General features: G+C 47.9%; 6 protein-coding genes across 6 annotated transcripts; 4 read left to right on the top strand and 2 right to left on the bottom strand.

Moving 5' to 3' along the window:
• Positions 1–318: 318 nt before the first annotated feature.
• On the top strand, positions 319–789 carry N7443_002745 (uncharacterized protein; the record flags this gene model as incomplete). The annotated part of the gene is made up of 1 exon (XM_056882801.1): positions 319–789. One exon carries the CDS (start codon positions 319–321, stop codon positions 787–789), a length of 471 nt encoding a protein of 156 aa, XP_056744642.1.
• A 717-nt stretch (positions 790–1,506) lies between these two features.
• On the top strand, positions 1,507–3,809 carry N7443_002746 (fungal specific transcription factor domain-containing protein; the record flags this gene model as incomplete). Its single annotated transcript, XM_056882802.1, has 4 exons — positions 1,507–1,610; positions 1,846–2,506; positions 2,559–3,065; positions 3,114–3,809. 4 exons carry the CDS (start codon positions 1,507–1,509, stop codon positions 3,807–3,809), a joined length of 1,968 nt encoding a protein of 655 aa, XP_056744643.1.
• Positions 3,810–4,093: 284 nt separating this feature from the next.
• Positions 4,094–4,780, top strand: N7443_002747 (GNAT family N-acetyltransferase; the record flags this gene model as incomplete). The annotated part of the gene is made up of 1 exon (XM_056882803.1): positions 4,094–4,780. The coding sequence occupies one exon, from the start codon at positions 4,094–4,096 to the stop codon at positions 4,778–4,780; it is 687 nt and encodes a 228-aa protein (XP_056744644.1).
• A 3,045-nt stretch (positions 4,781–7,825) lies between these two features.
• Positions 7,826–8,278, bottom strand: N7443_002748 (uncharacterized protein; the record flags this gene model as incomplete). The annotated part of the gene is made up of 1 exon (XM_056882804.1): positions 7,826–8,278. One exon carries the CDS (start codon positions 8,276–8,278, stop codon positions 7,826–7,828), a length of 453 nt encoding a protein of 150 aa, XP_056744645.1.
• Positions 8,279–8,952: 674 nt separating this feature from the next.
• Positions 8,953–9,253, bottom strand: N7443_002749 (uncharacterized protein; the record flags this gene model as incomplete). The annotated part of the gene is made up of 2 exons (XM_056882805.1): positions 8,953–9,051; positions 9,158–9,253. The coding sequence occupies 2 exons, from the start codon at positions 9,251–9,253 to the stop codon at positions 8,953–8,955; spliced, it is 195 nt and encodes a 64-aa protein (XP_056744646.1).
• A 5,095-nt stretch (positions 9,254–14,348) lies between these two features.
• N7443_002750 (putative nuclear localization protein) lies at positions 14,349–16,792 on the top strand (the record flags this gene model as incomplete). Its single annotated transcript, XM_056882806.1, has 3 exons — positions 14,349–14,445; positions 14,647–14,757; positions 14,913–16,792. 3 exons carry the CDS (start codon positions 14,349–14,351, stop codon positions 16,790–16,792), a joined length of 2,088 nt encoding a protein of 695 aa, XP_056744647.1.
• Positions 16,793–18,708: the final 1,916 nt, after the last annotated feature.

Genomic DNA, 18,708 nt, shown 5'->3' on the forward strand with positions numbered 1-18,708 from the left:
CATAGGTTGAACATCCACAATTTTCCACAAATATACTATTGCCAAGTCAACAATTATCTGCGTACGAATCCCCGATTCGCTCTTCTTGGATCCTCCAAAGGTCTAGATGTAAGTCCAGGTATGGAAACTGGGAACCTATATCTTGTTTTGGAAATCCTACCCCCAGATATAGAGCCAATAGCGGTCCTCCGCCAACTTAAAGGTGGATATTTCGCCATCTCCATCAAGTTTTAGGAAACCATACAACCCCTCAGAAAGATCATAAAACCAACTATCAAATACTGAGAATAGCTCTCAACCCTTCAAATCAAACCCATAATGGCAGCCTCTACAGGAAAAGAAACCGCCCACATCACATGCCCCAAGGAAACCCAAGCTCCGATTATAATTCCTCCGTCATACACAACAGACACACCATCCGAATCCTTCATCGACTCCTCCTGTGGCATCATCTCCTGGCACACTCTCTTCTCTCAACCTCACTCACCAGACTCAGAGCTGAGTGCCGGCGTCGCAAATTGTCCACCAGGGAATGGCCATCTCTGCGCCCACCGCCATGTCCAAGCCGAAATCTACTACATCATCGAAGGCGAAGGGGAGATCACCATCGACGGCGTCACGAGCCAAGTTACGAAAGGAAGCTCGGTCTTCATCCCGTCGGATGCAGAGCATGCAATCTTCAACACGGGAACCGGGGATTTGAGATGGTTCTATGTATTTCCAACTAGTGCGTTTGAGGATGTAGTTTATAAGTTCAGCAAGGATGAATGCCCTGGCGCGAAGCTTTGAAATGTCGATTTATTAGTTCAAATAGGCAAAAATTATTTGCCTTGTTGACAGCGAAATGTTCCCCATTTGGTTTTTTAGTTTTTGCAGGTGGGCTTAGTCGAAGTTGATGTCAATTACAACGAAGGCGTATTGTTAATATATATCAAAGGCAAGCAGTCGGGTTGTTTATCCATGTCCCTAATTTGATATGAATGGTTTGATGTAATCGACTACCCGAGTCAGGTAGTCATCCAAGCGCGTGGGATCAGTGGGTATATGAGCAATAATTCGTATCGTATGTTGTCCGGCAACAGCTTTAAATATCTCTTGATTGATGGGATCAGAGGTGGCAAATTAAAGATATTTGTCGAGACGAGGCTAAGAGAGGCAGAATGGCGTGCCAAGTAAGGGTTGAGACGGTGTCCAACTACGGGGATTGAGATCTTGGCTTATAAGCCAAGAATTAAGCTAAGCTGGCAAAAATGATCTCAATCTGAATTGTAGATCCATATCTCTAGATCAGTTATGAATTCCTTGGAGACATCGCAATAGAAAATATTATCCTCAATACTGTCCCATGATTGGCTCAGCCACCCGCGGCGATTTTCAAGTTCGCCGGTCGCTTCCTCCACTTTCACTTCTGATGACATCGTCTTGCTGGATTCTATCTTGAAATGTTCTGGATTTTCGCGATAACGCACTTCATTCTTTTCCTTAACTATCTGCCCCATAGGTGACATGGCAAAGGCAGCGCGTACTGGAACCCAAAGGTCAGCAAGCCGATCAGAAGCCCACCATTTGAATTCGGAGACGGCGGTGAGACCTCAGAAGAGATCTATCGCGTAAGTGACCTGTGAAAGCATACGCTTAATATGGTTCTCACGTATTCAGCTGCCATCGATGTCATACGCAAAAGATCAAATGTTCTGGGGAGAAACCGTGCTTGAGGTGCCGAAGAGCGGGCTATGCTGCTCAATGCCGATACTCAAGTCGCGATCGTAAAATTCGGGTTGATGAGAGGTATACACTCCAAATAGTGGAACTTCTAGATATTTCTTAACTGATATTCACCTATAGTTACCTCGAACAGCTTATTCAAGACAGCCAGGAGCTTCATGAGCAACGTCAACGCGCCAGCCAAGAATCACATCCTCTCGCCACCGAGCATACTGTGAATTATTCCCCGGAATCTACTGAAGCTACAGGAACTACTATACATGATCCAGCTATCAGTGAAATGCCGTGGTTCCAGTCACACGACACTTGGGTGCTACCCGTCTACATCAGCGAGGCAGCATGCATCTCCTTTGCCTCTCGTCTCTGTCAGTGTTTGAAAGACAATGAGTCGCCAACAATTCACCTTCCACAGTGGCGCTATACTGATGAGGCTACATTGGCATCTTTGCTGGATGAAAGCGTACAATGGCCTAGCTTGGCACATGCTCAGTTGCTGGTAAAGACCGCGCTTGGGCATATTAACCCCGGATTCCCAATGGTCCTAAGAAAAGAGACGTTAGACGTACTTTGCAAAATCTACCAGAAAGGAGAATTTGAGAAACCAGCCCTCAAATGCAAATACTTTGCTCTTTTCGCTGTGGGCCACGTCTACTCTACGCCCCATGACACATTCAATGCGTCGACATTACCTGGTACATCCTACTTTGCTCGAGCCATGAGTCTTCTTCAAATTATCCCTGAAAGGCCAAGTATGGTTCATATTGAAAGTCTACTACTTTTAGTATGCTTCACACTCTCTTAATCCTCTCCCCGGTATACTAACATCGTACTAGGCATATTTCTGTCAATTTCTGAACAGGTTCCACTCTGCTTACCTTCTCATTGGCAATGCGCTACGCCTCGGATTAAGCCTCGGGTTGAATTACAACGTCCCACAAACACAAAATTTGCATCCAGTGGAAAGAGAGCACCGAGTTCGTATATGGTGGACAATCTATGTACTCGATCGCTACTGGGGATCAAAGTCAGGGTTTCCAGTGCAGATTCACGATGACGACGTTCATGTTGATCTGCCCTCGGCTTCAGCCTCGGAGGCTTACAGCGAGCAATTCTCAGATGCTGCATATCAGACTGCTGGAATCAAGCTGGCTGAAATCACCGGACACACAACAAGAGAGATCTATAGTAGGAAAAAATCAGCCGAGAGCTTCCTGCAGCGTGAGCAAAAGCTTCTGATTCAGCTCAAGCAATGGGTTCAATCGCTTCCCGAGCATATCAAACTCCATCCAGATAAACCCAATTCAAAACACACGGTGCTTATTCATCTTCAATTCAGTTATGTAAGTCAGACAAAGACCAGCCCTCGCCGTTCTTGCTAACAATGACAGTGTGTCATTCTTGCAATCCGGCCTGTCCTGCTTAACATTCTTATTGGCCACACAAACAATGATCCTGGCGACTCAGTTGAAGATGTGACGCCTGTACTAGGTGCTTTAAGTGAGGCATGCATTCATGCTGCCCGGTACTCTCTCAGACTGTGTCAAGAAGAATGGATCAGCGGGTCACTTGCAGTGTATGGCTATGCTTTCCCGGCCTACATATTCTCCTCTGCATTGACTTTGATGATATCAAGCATGCTTCCTCTGGGAGATCCAGCCGACATTGCGTCGGTAGATATCGCAACAGAGATGCTTAAAATTCTCAGTGTTTCCGACAACTTGGCAGCCAAGGATCTTTATGAGAATCTTCAGCGGGTCCGTCAGTGTTTCGATCAGCATCAGGCCAAGTCAAAGACATCTTCTTTGAGTGTGAACCCCAATTCACTGAAGCCTTCAACTCCTGGCCTACAAGACCAGGATGAGTCATTCCATCGATCCACCCTCAGTTTCGGTCCGAATGCTGTCCCTTCGGTAACTGAGCATCTGGGTCCGGAGCTAACGACGGAAATGGCCCTTCACAACCCTCTTATGCAAGACTTTTTGACTCAGTCTGCAATGCAAATTGGGTTTATGAATCCTCCAGAGTTACTGAATGATTTCGATATGGCTTTTGGGTGGTCATCTGACTCTTTGTATACTGAATAGCAGCCAAATATATTCGTATCTCACCACACCCATGCTAATACACAACTATTGCACCTTCCTTCTCTTCTTCCACTTCAGCTAGTAGTTCATTCTCTCGACTACTCGTCCTACGATGACTCTTATCGGCACCTTCGTACCCGAAAGTAAGCGATCGGCCAGTTTCAAGTTCACCGTAGCGCCACTTCGGACCCACACGCGATCCACCGTGAGATCGCAGATATAATAATCAAGCACCTGCCCACGATTGCAAACGTCTTTCCTAGTCACCAATTCTCTCTTTCACAATGGGTTTCACATCTGGCTCCTGTGATTACTTCTTCTTCCGGATCCCCAAGACGGAGGAGATCCATATCTCCGCTCAAAAATATCGAGACCTACGTCTGAAAGCTCTCAAGTCCTCACCGGGCTCTTTTTCATCCACGTACGAAATTGAATCAGCATTTACGGAAGCCGACTGGATAAATATCCTGACAGCACCTGACCGCGAAATCTTTATTTGTGCCGCCACTCCACTCAATCAAGAATCGAGTGACTCAGGCGCCGTGTGGATCGGGCAGGTCACTCTACGCGGCCCACTATCCCTAGAGAACTTCATTCTTCCTCCTGAATCCGGCGAGCCGCCGCAGAAATCGGATGCCGAAGAAGAAAGATGGCAGATGTTGAGCTTATTCGCTCTTCCCGAGCACCGAGGGAACGGACTCGGTGCCAGCCTTTGTCAGAACGCACTTGACTATCTAAGAACGTGCCGGTCCTCACCTCTGGGTGTTCAAGTCCGGCTTATTATCAAGCCGGAAAATCATGTTACTGTGAAACTCTATCAACGTCTTGGCTTTTCCGAAGCTGGGTTGGCTACGCTTGCTGAGGCTTTGATTGTCAATGGAGACCAACATCTTTTGCCGGAGGATACCAGTGGCCCGAAATACAACACTCGAGCTGGGTTGATTATGATTTATCTTATATCGAGGTCATAATCCATTATAATCACTGCACCAGATAGAATAGAAACAGAAAAACGTTCATGCTTTACAACGGCCGTGTCAGAACCCTCAAGATGTACCTTTCTTACCCTCTTCGACTTAGATGAAACTCTTTCTGAGGTCATGAATGAGGCTCGCTGGACTTCTGGACTGAACAGTAGTTCTAAGCATACGACCATGCGGCCTATATGTTTACGACACTTATGTAATATTAGATGCTCTAGGCAGGACGTAGTATATAGGAACCCGGCTAAAGCCTCATACTTAAGGCGCCTACAAATAACTAGTCAAGTCATCTGTGTCAATACATCTAGTTATGTTCTACCTGCTAGCATTTGACTTCTTAAGATACTGGGTAGGTAGGCAGGCAGTAGTAGCTACATACGTCCAGGGGTAGCTCCAGATCTAATATTCTTAATAAGCAGTACCCTTTTTCGGACTTTAAAGGGTCCCAAGGTTGTTTCTTGAAATGCATAAGTGCTTTACCGTTTATATATGTAGGTATAAGGTATGTTCAGCCGGGTAAATGGAGTAATATTACATTGTCATCCTGCTGGTGCTTATCACCGCGGTGGCTGCTAGTGAAATAACCATTTGCCCAGCCTAGGCTTAGCGGCGCATCAATTAGGAAGCTATTCATGCAAGGGGCTTTTATTGAAGAATTCAATCGATCGACATAGTCCAAGTGAAACCTAACTAGGCTTAAATCTTAGATCGCCAGGAAGCCTGCAAAACATCCAATCCAATTAAGAGATCGTGGGGGAAATATGACCCAAAAACCGAGAGGAATGATTCTTCTCCTTATCCTGTAAACAGCTTCATTATTAGAAGGCCCTCTTCGCCTCGTCCAGAATCTGTGCCTTTGGACTTTTACTCGGTCAAACTACCTTGCATTAATTAGAACAACTTTCGCATTGCCTATATCCCTCCCTGGAGTATCAAGTAATCATTAATGAACTCTTCTCCATTTGTCTTCTTACCCTTGCTAGCTTGGGTCTTGCTCGCCCAGCTGAGCAAGAGAGACGGGCTACATGTGCGACTTGTATCCAAGGATGCCTCCGAACTGATACCGGCGATTGCTATCAGAACTGGCCTAAATCGATTTGCGATATCTATCAGAGTGTAAAGGAAGCTTTTGCCATGGTTAGCAAATTTTCACTAACCATGAATCACAGCAAGGGTGGCAATGGTGAGCATAACCGCGATTGGAATTATGCTGCCCACTATCAGGCAGACAGACGTCCGAATCCGGTTATTGCCCATGGGAAGCTGGCGAGGATGATCGAAAAGCTCTATATGCATGTATTACTTATCGAGGCATACGTCATTTTTTGTTTAGCCACAGAATTGAGCTTTGGGTTGAGTGTAATTCCGCTAACTCCTTAGATTATTGAGACAGGTAGAGATACATCAAGATGCTTTTCGTGCTGCCTACTAGATACTAGCCCAAGAGAATTAAGATTAGCTCCATGTCCACTTCCCACAGATTTTGTAAGAGGGGATCTATTTCAGATCCTACTATGGCAGCATACACCCAGGGCTCTACTGGACAAGTAGGTCTCACAATTAGACCATTGGCGTACCCTTCTGTTTTTTACCTGACCTGAAAAACTCTGCTTTTGGCTACGGGTTCTTTAAACAATCTATTGAGTGGAAGAATTAGTTCGCCGAGGACTGGAAGCGGGCCGAAGAAGCAAAAGTAGGAAGGGAAAAGAATACTACATTGTGAAATACAAAACGGAGAGAATTTAAGATTATCAATATCTTACTGGATAATCTAACTTGTCGGCTTCTATAGCAGCGAGAAGATGGCAATTCGTGGTATCTCATTCCGTTAATCCACGAGTATCCCGCATTTGAGTCATTTGATGCCGGAATGCCCAATTGAGCAATTCCTTTCAAATAGTTAGCAAATGCTTGGAGATAAGATTGATCCAGAAAACGCAAGTCTGGATCAAAAACATAACTTCGACGTAAAGTGACGTTTCAACTTGCCACAGAAGAATCACGGTCGTGGTAAGATCGCGGGTAAGATGCCAGCCAGTTAAATTCTCTCGTTGACCAAGCTAAGACAAGCAATTTCTCGGCAACCATATAGACAGGAAACCGTAATTGTTGGCTATGATATCAAATGTACGACATCGCTATGCGCAGGCATGTGCTTCCAGTATTTTTCCAGTGTCCTTTACTTTGACACCTCATGCAGTCCAGTGGCAAGGGCACTGTTTCGTCCCGGTCGCCTCTCTCTAAAAAAAGCCCTATTGACGTAGTATGACAATCTCATGTGTCAAGCTACATTCCTTCTTAGTGTATTCTATTGCTTATCCGTGTACTGTGTACGTACTTGTTTCTAGTAGTGACTCTTCTTCTCGGGCGCCACAATCCTATAATGGAAATATCGTCGGATCGCGGCATTTCGGCCCTGACAGTCCCGTTTTACCCGGACTGGACATTCCGCCGATTGAAATTTGCCTAAATCAGCCAGGAAATCGGATCCGGAGATCTCCAATTAATTGCACATCTTTTCCGTACCTTTCTCCGGGTTTGGAGCGTGACTCTGACGGTTTTCGAGATCGTCAACAACGCGTACCCTGATGGACTTGGCAGTGGATCCAATCACACCGCTGCAAGCGCCTCTCATGTGACCGGCCCCGTTCTGAGTCACCGCAAGGCAAGTTAGCCGAGTTGTGGCTTGAGGAACGAAAAACACAGAGGCGATTGGGAATTATGCATTTAGGGTGGATAAGTAGGTTACAGTTCACTAGTAATAATTAAAATGGTTTACAATAGAATCGGAAATTGACCAGCAAAAATTCTTTTGGGTTGTGAATTAAATCGAATATGTAGCTATGTACAGAACACATTCTTCTATTGTCGTAAAGTCGTCGTGGCGTCATTATTCGTGTGTATATCGGTCGAGAGAGAGATATAGTGTGTGTGTATGTGTGAGAGGCAGTAGTCTCGTAGTGTCAGAGAGAAGAGGCATAGTCGATGCGAGGGAGTAGCAAAGGATGCGTGAGAGGAGAGGTCGAAGCCATCTTAGGCGGCAATGGGAGTAACGGAGACACAGCAGAAGTTCTTGGAATCCATGTCGAGGATTTCGGTCTCGGCGACTTGAGCAGCCTTGATGTCCTTCGATGGTATTTGGGTGACAGGAATATTGACAAACTTAGGTGTCTCTTCCTTGTCGTCCTCGGCTTCGTCTTCATCGTCGGTCTCCTCAAACTCGAATGAGCTAATACGAGACTTCATGTCGTTCTCGGTCCACAGAACTGAGCCGCAGTGTAGGCGGAAGTGTGCCACGCAGCGGCGAAGGCTCGGGTCCGGAGCGGTGGCTTCACGCGCCAACTTCTCTTTCGAGATGACGGTGAGCTTGTAGGGAAGGGCGTTGCGGTTCGCCATTGGGGGCCAGCGTTTGTTGGCTCTTTGGAAAGGCACGGAGTGTGAAGGCTTCGGCGACTTGGGAGTGACAATGCCTATGGCAGTTGTCATAACGATGTGCCCGGTCTGGCGAATGTATAGTACCGGGGAATAATGGTTTAAAGGTTGAGATAGGGTCGAGGGGAATTGATCCAAAACTTGGACGAGATCGAAATATTTAAATGGTAGAGGTGTGGAGATGTATTATTAAGACTCGAGAGTAAAATTAGGGCCTAAGAAAAAAAGGAAGAGGGTCGGGACTGGAATTTTATACGGGTTGATCTGCGGCGTATGGGGAACTTGGCCCCTGCACCCAAAAAGTCTTCCAGGTCAGCAGGACAAGTGCGCCAACGCCGACTGCCACCGAATCTAGACCTACCGGGCTCGGTCCAGCCCTGACTTAGTCCCCTCTCTTCCCCCCTTAGCTCGCCAACTCACCCTTTCGCTTCTTCCTTGATTCACCTAAATCCAGACTTGTGGCTTGGAGCTACTCATTCCAAGTTTCCGCTAAGGATCTTCTCCCCCCATCAGAGAGTGAGAATTTGGTTTTTTGACTCACAAGCGTGGGATGCGTGGGACGGCGGGTATTCGGAAGCCCTCATGCGGTGGCCATTAAGTGGAGATGTCGATTCCGTGATCTGTTGGTGCTTCGAATTTTTTTTTTCTGTGGGGACCCTGCTCCATAGCTTATCGTGCTTAACTCAGCCTAGAAAATCGAAACCTGAGGAAACGTTGCTCGGGGAAACTCACGATCTCCACGGATTACCGGTTCCGGAAGTCCGAAGCCCCTCAACTTCGTACCGAGCCTCGCATGCGGCATTGGAACCGCCGGCAACGGCCCAGCGCTAAGAATTGGTTCAAACTTGCTTCACCAGAACGGAATCCCACGACTGTAGTTCAAAGTCGTCTCTAAAACTCTGCAATCCCAAGTTCATGTTCGATGGAACGTACCGTGGTTGCTTCCCGGTATGGTGACTTAGCAACCCTATTTGCCACGGTTGCCAGGGGGTTTCCCCGAAGAACATTCCTCAGGGTTCGAGTGAACATCGTGAACATCATTTACTCCTTTAAGTTTTCCCGTAGTCCCACCGCACTGTGCCCCGAGCAACTTTCTCCGGGCTGTTGCCCCATGGCAAGCTCTGTACAGTCCGCATGCCAGCACGTCAATTTCGGAGCCGATAACTTCCCCGTAAGGGTTCGCCACCAATTCTTTGTCATCAAAAGTTGTGTCCTCCACACATTCGTTGACCCACCTCACGATGTCTGCAAGCAGAATTAATTCGATCATGTGCAACATTGACGAGAGAGAACTTTGGAACGATCCGATGCGCTCCGTTAAAGGACGCCACAGGATATGGCATCCACTTCTTTGGATGACCTTTATCTTGCCCTCGGCAATCCTTCCGTCACGATCGGGCACTAATCCAACCAACGAAGAACGTGATCCCGATCGTGACCCGTCTGGTTGTCTTTGCCGCAACATCAGCCAATGCTAAGACACGGAGACATGTCTTTCCCTTAAATGCGAGAGGCAGTGCTCTCAGGGACTGCTAAAGGATCGGCGTGCAACAGGCTACCTTTGCGCAACGATTTGATTGAACTAATATCTTCTAGTCTATCTGTTTGGTAGTTTCTATCTCAGTCTTATTGATGGCAGACAGCATCTTCTCTGGCCATTCTTGCTAAGTGAACCCTTCCAACGAAAGGGGAAAGGTATCAGTCCAATCAATTGCTATGCAAAGATAGGACACTGCTACATAAACAATTGATTTTTTTTTTCTTTATTTATCTTAGGTCACTTTTCTCATTCCAGAAATCACCAGCCTACTAATCGATCGCAATTATTTGCGACCCTAGCATCCCTTCTACCACCAGCGTAGGAAGATCACCAAAATTACAACGGTCGCGTCCAAGCACAAAAGAGTACTGAATATTCCCATTGAAAAAGAGCAAATGAAACCTAGAATGGTAGAAGATCATATGCAAGGAGAAGAGTGTGGAAGACTTCATAGTCCTACGCGGGAATGAATTGGGAAATGATTGAAGGACAATCAATCTTGCCAGCATGGCTTGAAACTACTATTGTCAAAGTTGAAGATCTAAACCCTTGGTTTCTTTCTTCTTAATCGAGGCTTTTTGAAGGCTGTGCCACCTGATTGGGTTTGTGCATTGTCTTGGTCGGTTTCTACCGCGTAGCACATAAACAGTTGTCGCAAACACGAATATCGATACCAGATCAAGAATTGATTTAATGGTCAACGCAGGTGGGTTGTATTGTTGATATGCTGCAAAGAAACATCTCAACCTGGGTGGCTCTGATATAGGTTGACCTTGAAAACCGCACGTGTTTGAATGCGGTGCCGTATACCTAGATAGAATTTTAGATGTGCTTCTGTATATTAGTGGAAATCTCAGTCTCAGGGCATGGTATCTCAGATGGCTTTTGTTGATAATCTTCCAAGAGCCACTCAGGCTGGGTCGTCCAAGGTACGTCCCTATCCATCCATGTGAGCAAAGAAAGCTACCCTACATCGTTTAAATCTAGTTTCTGAATTAAAAGCAAGGGTGAATTTGAATGGAAATGTACCCAGCATTATTATTCGTTTAACTCCACTAACATTGTTCGAGAAATGACTTTGAAACGATCAGATGACCCCTATCTCCTTAGGACTTCTCTTTCTGATCTGCCATCGATTCCCCAGCCCCGCGTCGATCGCCTTCATTACCCCATACTCCGCCTAGTTCTCAGCGGCAACTACTGTCCGTCGACCCGTGGGCAGATGACTCTCCTGATGACTTCCTCTCCCTAATGTTATTGGTCATGGGTCCAACTCTCCCCGCGCATCGCAATGCACGACGCCTCCCGACTCCTGCTACGGGCTGAAACATCCCTGATACCTAGCGAGTTCCCTTTTTCGGTATTAGACATGGATCTACAGCTTCTGGGGTCTTCTACAACCGCATTCAGGACATGCACAAATTCCCGTTCCACCCTCGGATGTAAGAACTCAAACCAAGAGTTAGGTCCAGGCCTTGTCGGAAATAGGGATTTGCTGGATTTTTTGTTCCATTCGAGGGGTTGAAGACGCCATCGCGAGCACATCTCTCATATATCTATTTCCCTGAATTGTACGGTGTATGTGATTCATCATTGGACTACGATGTTGGAATTTGCTGGGATGTCTCAGCTGAAAGCCGAACTCTAGAACCAAATATCAGAGCTTCTATCGACGGTCGAGGCTATTCTACTATAAAGCCACTGTGACTATTCTTGGGAGCCTTCCAAGAAGCAAGTTGTGCGACGCGTGGTTTTCTCAGACGCGCAACACTCCACGTATTCTCAGACATACACTTTTCAAAAGCCTCAAAATTGGCGCTTGGGACTAGCACCGACTTATCCATGCTGCGCGTGATAGACCTGTCCACATGCCACAAGTTCCATAGCATGCCTATAGTATCCAGTCGAATCAGAGCAGGAAGTTTCATCCTCAATTTACGGCTTACGGGCTCCAAGTGGCTTGGAATAGGCCAGGATCTGCATTTCCCACGAAGTTGTTGCCTCAAACAGGTAATTATTCTCCCCAGACTCCTCCCTGGTGGCTTTGTGATTTGTGATGAGAGACTCCAGGGCCATCCCTTCGCCACTGGTTGGAGCCTGATTCTGCTGTTGCATCCAGGAGCAGGCACCAGGAACCCTTACATGGGAGATGTCTTGGAATGTTGCTACTCCACCTGTCAACCTGTCACTGTGTATTACATCGAGCTGACGAATGTGGCTCTCATTCTATGCTTGTCAATAGCTCATGTCCCACTGTGGATAACAGGTTACTAGGCGAACGGGCTTAGGGTTTGGAGGACATGGCGATGTCTCAGATCAGTAGTAATGGGCGAGGCCCTAGTGAATGTTCGTATCTCATGCACACTCCTAATCTTGGCGGATATGGAGCCAGTAGTATGAGCCGAGACTCAAGTTGCCGGTCAGAGATCCGGTCTATAACGGTTCCAGAGCTGATCGACATGGCTACAAACGGTTACCATCAGCCACTCTACGGCAGGGCATTTACCCGGAACAAATCTATATTCAATATCTGTCCGATCCGGAAGGGTCAATCTACAGGTTGCATCCGACGTGGATCGCCTGGTACAAGCAACAAATCATCCAATCGCGACCACTTCCGAAGCTGCAAAGTCACCTTGTGTGCTTCGGGGAGTCCAGTGTTGCTCCCTGTGCGACGTGGAGAGAATTGCCGAAGCTTTCACGGCAGCACAACGGACGAGGCCGTCGTGAGACTGTTTTACTTGGAGTAATTCCGTGAAAGGATGAGTTATTGTCACACTGTACCATCTCGTTCGCTATCGTACAGTCGATGGTTTCCCGAGGATCCTGGTATATCAGAGCTTGGAACGCGCGCCTGGTAGAAACCCCGCGCATGGGCCGTCGATCGTCTCAAGTGACCGTGGTCATCTGCTTCGCACTAAGCCCGGCGGGGTTTGTAGATTGCGAACCTGACCGTTCCAACCTCGGACCTGTTCCTCTGCTTACTTTTTGTTTACGTGCAGCTCAGTAGATAGACTGGAATAATATGAAGCGCATTAAGAGTGAGAATATCGAAGCCGCGATGGCCGCATCTTGCATGAGCTTCATGTTCATCTGTATAACCCGCTAGGTCAAAAAGGTCGCTAGTGCGTCTCATCTGCTGACAAGATGCGGCCTGAGCTCCCAAATCCCGGCTTTCTTAGTATGTTTTAGTATGCTCTTAGTAACTGTGCTCCGTACGGATCTTATTGTAGTGCCCCTCATTGCTCTCCTCGGAGCATTATCGCCCAGCATAGTCGGCACAAAAACAAGGTTTGTCTCTTTACTCACACCGAGCAGAGGTATCGAGGCATCACCATGGTTCCGACATGGTCTAACTATCATCCTGTAGAGACAAGGGTCTCGTGAGACCATGCATGATCTAGTTTATTTTTCCTAATGCCATGCCTATTCCCGCAGATAAACTATAGAAAAATCATATCATCCGGACCACGGGTTCTCAACGGGAGTAAACCACAGAGCTTTCTTGTTCTGCTCATTCTCATAGCCCTGGCGTGATCCAGTCTGGTCCATTCGAGACAAGTCGAGTTACACAATCCAGACCAAGCGCGAACAAAGAGACAGAAGCCTATCATAGCGAGGGACTGTGTGATGGAGACGTGAAAGGAGAACCCCCTATGAGGCGCTGGGGCTGGCTTTTTATAGTCCTAGTGCGCGTCGAGTAGCTGTAGAATTAGACTCAGTCACGCAAAAGGGTCATTTCAAATCCAACCTGTGCAACGGTTACTCCCTTCGCTTTTTCCTCTTCCACGCAGGGTCCTTCAATCTTGCCAACCTCGTCGATCGCTGTATCACCTCGGGAAAATCACCCATCGCCCTTGGGGGTCTCATTTGTCTGTCGTTTTCTAGCGAAACAAGTAGACCGGGGAGGTCAAAAGGCCTACCACTCCAGATCTGATATTCGTTATCCGATCTTTCCTATGACTGGGGGATCCCACAACGGCCACTGTTCTTCGGGAGATCCCGAACCCACGACTGGGTTCCCGTGGCACCCTGCGTCATTTGATAACTCCAGTTCTATTTCTCCATATCACTCGTCTTCTTCACCTTCACCGCCACCTCAGACTTCTATTCTACTCCTCGTGACCAATCCCGTGTGCATTCCCCGCCCTTGCGGCCCCCTTGACTTTACTGTGACAAGATTCCCCTGTCAATTTGGTCTATTTTCAGTGTCTACCTACTATTCCTACCCCTATCAACCATTATCTTCCTATCCCACTATCTCGCTATCTCGCTATCTCGCTATCTCCACCTATTTCCATTCTTCGGTTCTATATCGGCTCACGTGGATAGCATCCTGAAACATCAGGCACCAAAGAGTCTCACCGCCTCGCCCCTCTCGAAGTCCCAAACGAAAGCTCCAACTCGAACCTCCAACCCTTCCCGCGCTGATCGTCCTTTCAAGGCCATCTGCATGCAAGCCTAACAGACCCGCTTGCGCCACCGTGACTCTCTTGTCGCATCCTTTGCGACTTGATCCCCCCCCCTGGCGCCCCCATCGACGCGCCTTTTCGCGGCCTCGCCGTCCCCGTCTGATTCTTGACTATGTATGGCACGCCTCACTCGACGACGATGAACGGAATGGGAGGAGAGGTCATTGATAGCTTCGGCACCATTGATCCAGCAAACTTGAGTAACTCTGGTACGTATCATCGTGCTGTGCTGGCTTCTGTCGCATTTGTGGTCTCTCGTTCTGCTGCGTGTTTTTATCGTCGCGACCGATCTATTGCGCGAACCCCCCGCGATCGGTCATCTGCGACCGTTGGCTGCCTCGTCCCGTCGCCTCTTGCCTATGTCCTGTCTTTTTTCCTGTCGCCTTCCTTCAAACTGATGCCCCTCCTAGTCTCTGTTATGCCGGCACCATCCCCTGCTGAACCCAGTCCCCGTGGTGTCAAGCGTAGTCGCACTCCAGATCACGGTGGAAATGGACAAACAGAAGGAGATCAGGATGATGGTACGTGTGCATGGGAGAGAATACTGTCTTAATGTCTTTTTTATCGAGGCTTCGTTGAATTTGCGACATTCTATCGCTTCTACTGCTTTTTGTTCGATCGCACTTGGTTTTATCTCTTTTGGCGAACCTCACTAACCAGCCTGGATTGATTGTAGAGGACCAGGGTCGACGCAAGCGCGGTCGTCCCCCGAAGACACCCCGGGCAAGCTCTAACGACCAGCCGTCCGCGGGCACCCCTGCTCAAACGCCCCAAATGCAATCCCGTCCGCTCCCTCACCAAACGGCAGGGTCGCCGCCTCTCGCATCGCCTCCGGATAAGACCACACCGTCAAAAACACTAGTCAAGGCCCTTCCGACAGTCAGGGATCATACGTCCGATCAACTGAACGAAGAGGGCGATGAATACATCCCTAAGGAATTCGATGAAGCCGGGGAGACCAAGGCAGACGCTATGGGATATCCGCAAGGTGGTCGTGAATATAAGTGTCGGACGTTCCGTGTACCAAATCGAGGCACAAAGCTCTTTATGTTGGCGACAGAGTGCGCCAGGGTATTGAATTATCGCGACTCCTACCTTTTGTTCAACAAGAACCGCTCTCTACACAAGATCATCGCTTCACAAATCGAAAAGGACGATCTCATTCAGCAGGATATTCTTCCTTACTCATATCGATCACGCCAAATCGCCATCGTTTCCGCTAGATCCATGTTCCGACAGTTCGGCAGCCGTGTGATTGTCAACGGTCGGAGAGTTCGCGATGATTATTGGGAGAGCAAGGCACGGAAACAAGGCTTCACTGAGGACGACCTCGCCGGCGAGAAGCGCCCAGGAGCCGCGAAGACACGCGACGGGACAACGGTAGACAACGAACGCCATAATATGCTGCCGGCACTTCCTCACAACGATGTCATATTTGGCAGTACTATCGAGCCGTTGCCTCCCGGTCTTTCTTTGGATGTTTCAGAATCTGCTGTGTCACTGAACCATTTGCCCATGATTCATATGGCGACGACGGATGACCCGCGCCTACGAGACTACAACAGCATGCCACGAGCGCGGCAGGAATTGACCGGCCAAACGTATCATGATATCACCAAGACGAGCGCCGGCTCAGAGATCATTCATCAGGCTCAGACCGCGGCTGATTTCAACAGAGCCTTAGGGTCACAACGTGCCCTGCGCCATAAGGGTCTGGATGAGTTCTACGCAAAGCCCCGCGAAGCCCCTGAGACTGAGCCTCAGTCTAGCACTGCTCTCGACTCTGGACTTTCGGTATCGCAGCCCATTCAAAATGCCCAAATACCACCGGCAGGAATGGCAAATCCTGCACATGCGCAGCACGTCATGCCTCATCAAGCGATGATGGCTGGGCAGCCTGGTTTCCCTCAGCAGGTCCACCAACAGCAAATGGGCCAGTCCCCCATGAGGGGCCTTCCTCCAGGCATGCAACCCAACCTTATGCACCAGCGTTCCAATCCGTCCATGTCTGCCGGTATGGCACAGGCTCCTTACGGATATCCCACCCAACAGCAACATATGTGGGGTCAGCCACCACCGCAACCTCAACCCTCACCTTTGTCATCGCAGGGGCCGCAAGGGGTAAACATGCCCCAATACGCTCAGCAGATGGCCGCTGCTCCCCAACAGGCACCTTCTCCTATGGGTCATCACGGTCAGCAGCCCCACCAGTCGCCACGCAATCAGCATCGCCCATCAGTGCCCCAGATGCCGCAACAATTTGCTCAGATGCAGCAACATCCCCAAGCGCAACAGCAGGCTATGGCAGGCATGGGATTCCCCGGTGGTGCTCCGGCTGGGTACAATCCCAACATGGCCCGGGCAATGTATGCCGCCAACCAGGCTTCTGGCGGACAAGCTTTCATGGCTGGAAACCCCCAACAAGCAGGCATGGCAATGGGCATGGCAGGAGGTGGGATGTCCGGATGGCCCAGTGGGCCAGGTGGACCGATACAACCCGGTCAACCTCAGCCTGGCCAGTCCGGCAGTCCGTTGGGCGGATGGTCAGGCTACTAGATTGCGAACCGGCGTTTTCTAGACAGGCGTTTTACATTGGAAACAATTTCCTTTCCAGCATCAGGAACATTATTGCCTGTCTTCTTGATCTCCCACTGATCTCCCCTACTTTTCGTGTCATTTCTAGTTGTTTCCCTTGCATTCTTGTGTCGGTCCCTAAACGGGACTATTGGTATCGGTGATCTGGGCCAGCCTTCCTATACCCATTGTTCAACGCGGTCAGGGTCGTGTCTCGGTTGATGTCTTCTGTTTATGTGAACTTTCTATTTCCTTGTCATTTCCTTTTACCGGATTCAATCTGCGATATCTCTACTACTCCCGGCGTTCTTTCTTAAAGTCACCCGGCGTTGATGCTTGCCGAACGTTACAGGATATGAATATGTATGTTCTTCTTATTCTTCCACAGGTTGCCATACATGGTCGATAGAGGGGATTATTTCTTATGGTCGAGATATCCTATTATGCCTTCCGACCATGCCCTTATTTCCAATGTTGCTGTTGCATTTCATTTCGCGTTTACTTTTCACATTTGAATATTTGCTTGTGTATTACTGTCTGAACTTTGAACTTAAAGGCTAGGTCTCCGGTGATTCCCCCTTCTTGCTTGTCTTGTCTATCAGACAGCATTCCTGCGAATAACAACCCTTTTTTTCTTCTGCTCCGCTTGTGCTGTTTATATTTTATCCTGGCAAGTTGGGTCGCACTAATCATCCTTACCCCTCCCCTCTCGCTTTGGTTGGTTCAAATTGATAGTGATACCTTTTTTATTTCCTGTACTCCAAACTAGAGGTTCCATTGACCTATTTGCATTCTTGAAATGGTTACTAGATGCGCGCATGTCACCGTCCACCCATGGTTAGTAACTTATTATTCCTTCCGACAGAAAGCCAAATTAGCTTGAATTTTCTCGCTTTTTGGTAAGTTGCGTGGTAATGTGCGGTTAATTTACGTTCTATTTTTTTGTGCCGGCAAATAGTACTCTATGCCATAGAGCTTGATGATGAAAATGCAAAAAAAAAAAAAGAACGTCCCCGGGAAGGCTCGAACTTCCAACCTCCTGATTAACAGTCAGACGCGCTAACCAATTGCGCCACGGAGACGATTCGATGTGAAAGGCGGCCGGATTCAAGAATAGAACGACAGTGGGTAATGCAATACTTTGTGTGGGGCTCTCAGTGCTTGGGCCATATTGCGCAACTTAGGGGAAATAAAAGGGTTAGACTAATGCATAGATTGGATTTTCATTCTATCAAGGGGCTTAAATGAGGGGAGTCGCTCTCACAATCTCGATCGAATAATTAAATTGGCGTCGGTGTTTGGTAATAAATGATGTGATTAAACTTCAAGATATATCTCTGCCGCAGATCCACACACTTTCCCTCTTGTACACTCTTCTACTCAAATCAACAATTTCTAAAAAAACATTGGAGTGTTCCTTGCAAAGTCAGAATTGGAATCGTAGACCCCCCAAAAAAGATAAATACCGACCCTAAGCCCCGAAATTTCATCATCAACGCCACGCAAACTCCAGGAGTGAACCTTCTCCACGGCTTGATAGGCGTTTTACAATAGGAATATTTTCTTTCCAGCATCAAGGACTGATTTGATTGAAGGAACAGTAGATGTACCTTTGAATAAGCACAGAACTAAGGCATTAAGACCAAGTGAGTGAGAGACAGATTGTCCACGAAAATATAAAGACGTAAAGGTCAAGTACAGTCCGAATACAGTTCCAACCAGTCTACCCATGAATGGCTCATGCTAAACAAAGATGAGTATCTATAAGAAACTGGAAAATTTTCAGCCTCAGTCAAGGACGCCATACCGTGATCGCCGGCTCGAAAAAAGCCCGTCCGCAAAAATTAGAGAAGGAAAATTGATCCCAATCAGATATACATGTATGTTTCTTGTTTTCT

Source organism: Penicillium atrosanguineum (genome assembly GCF_028827265.1).
Source record: "Penicillium atrosanguineum strain IBT 20685 chromosome Unknown utg000002l_segment0_segment0, whole genome shotgun sequence".
Classification (NCBI taxonomy): Eukaryota; Fungi; Ascomycota; class Eurotiomycetes; order Eurotiales; family Aspergillaceae; genus Penicillium; species Penicillium atrosanguineum.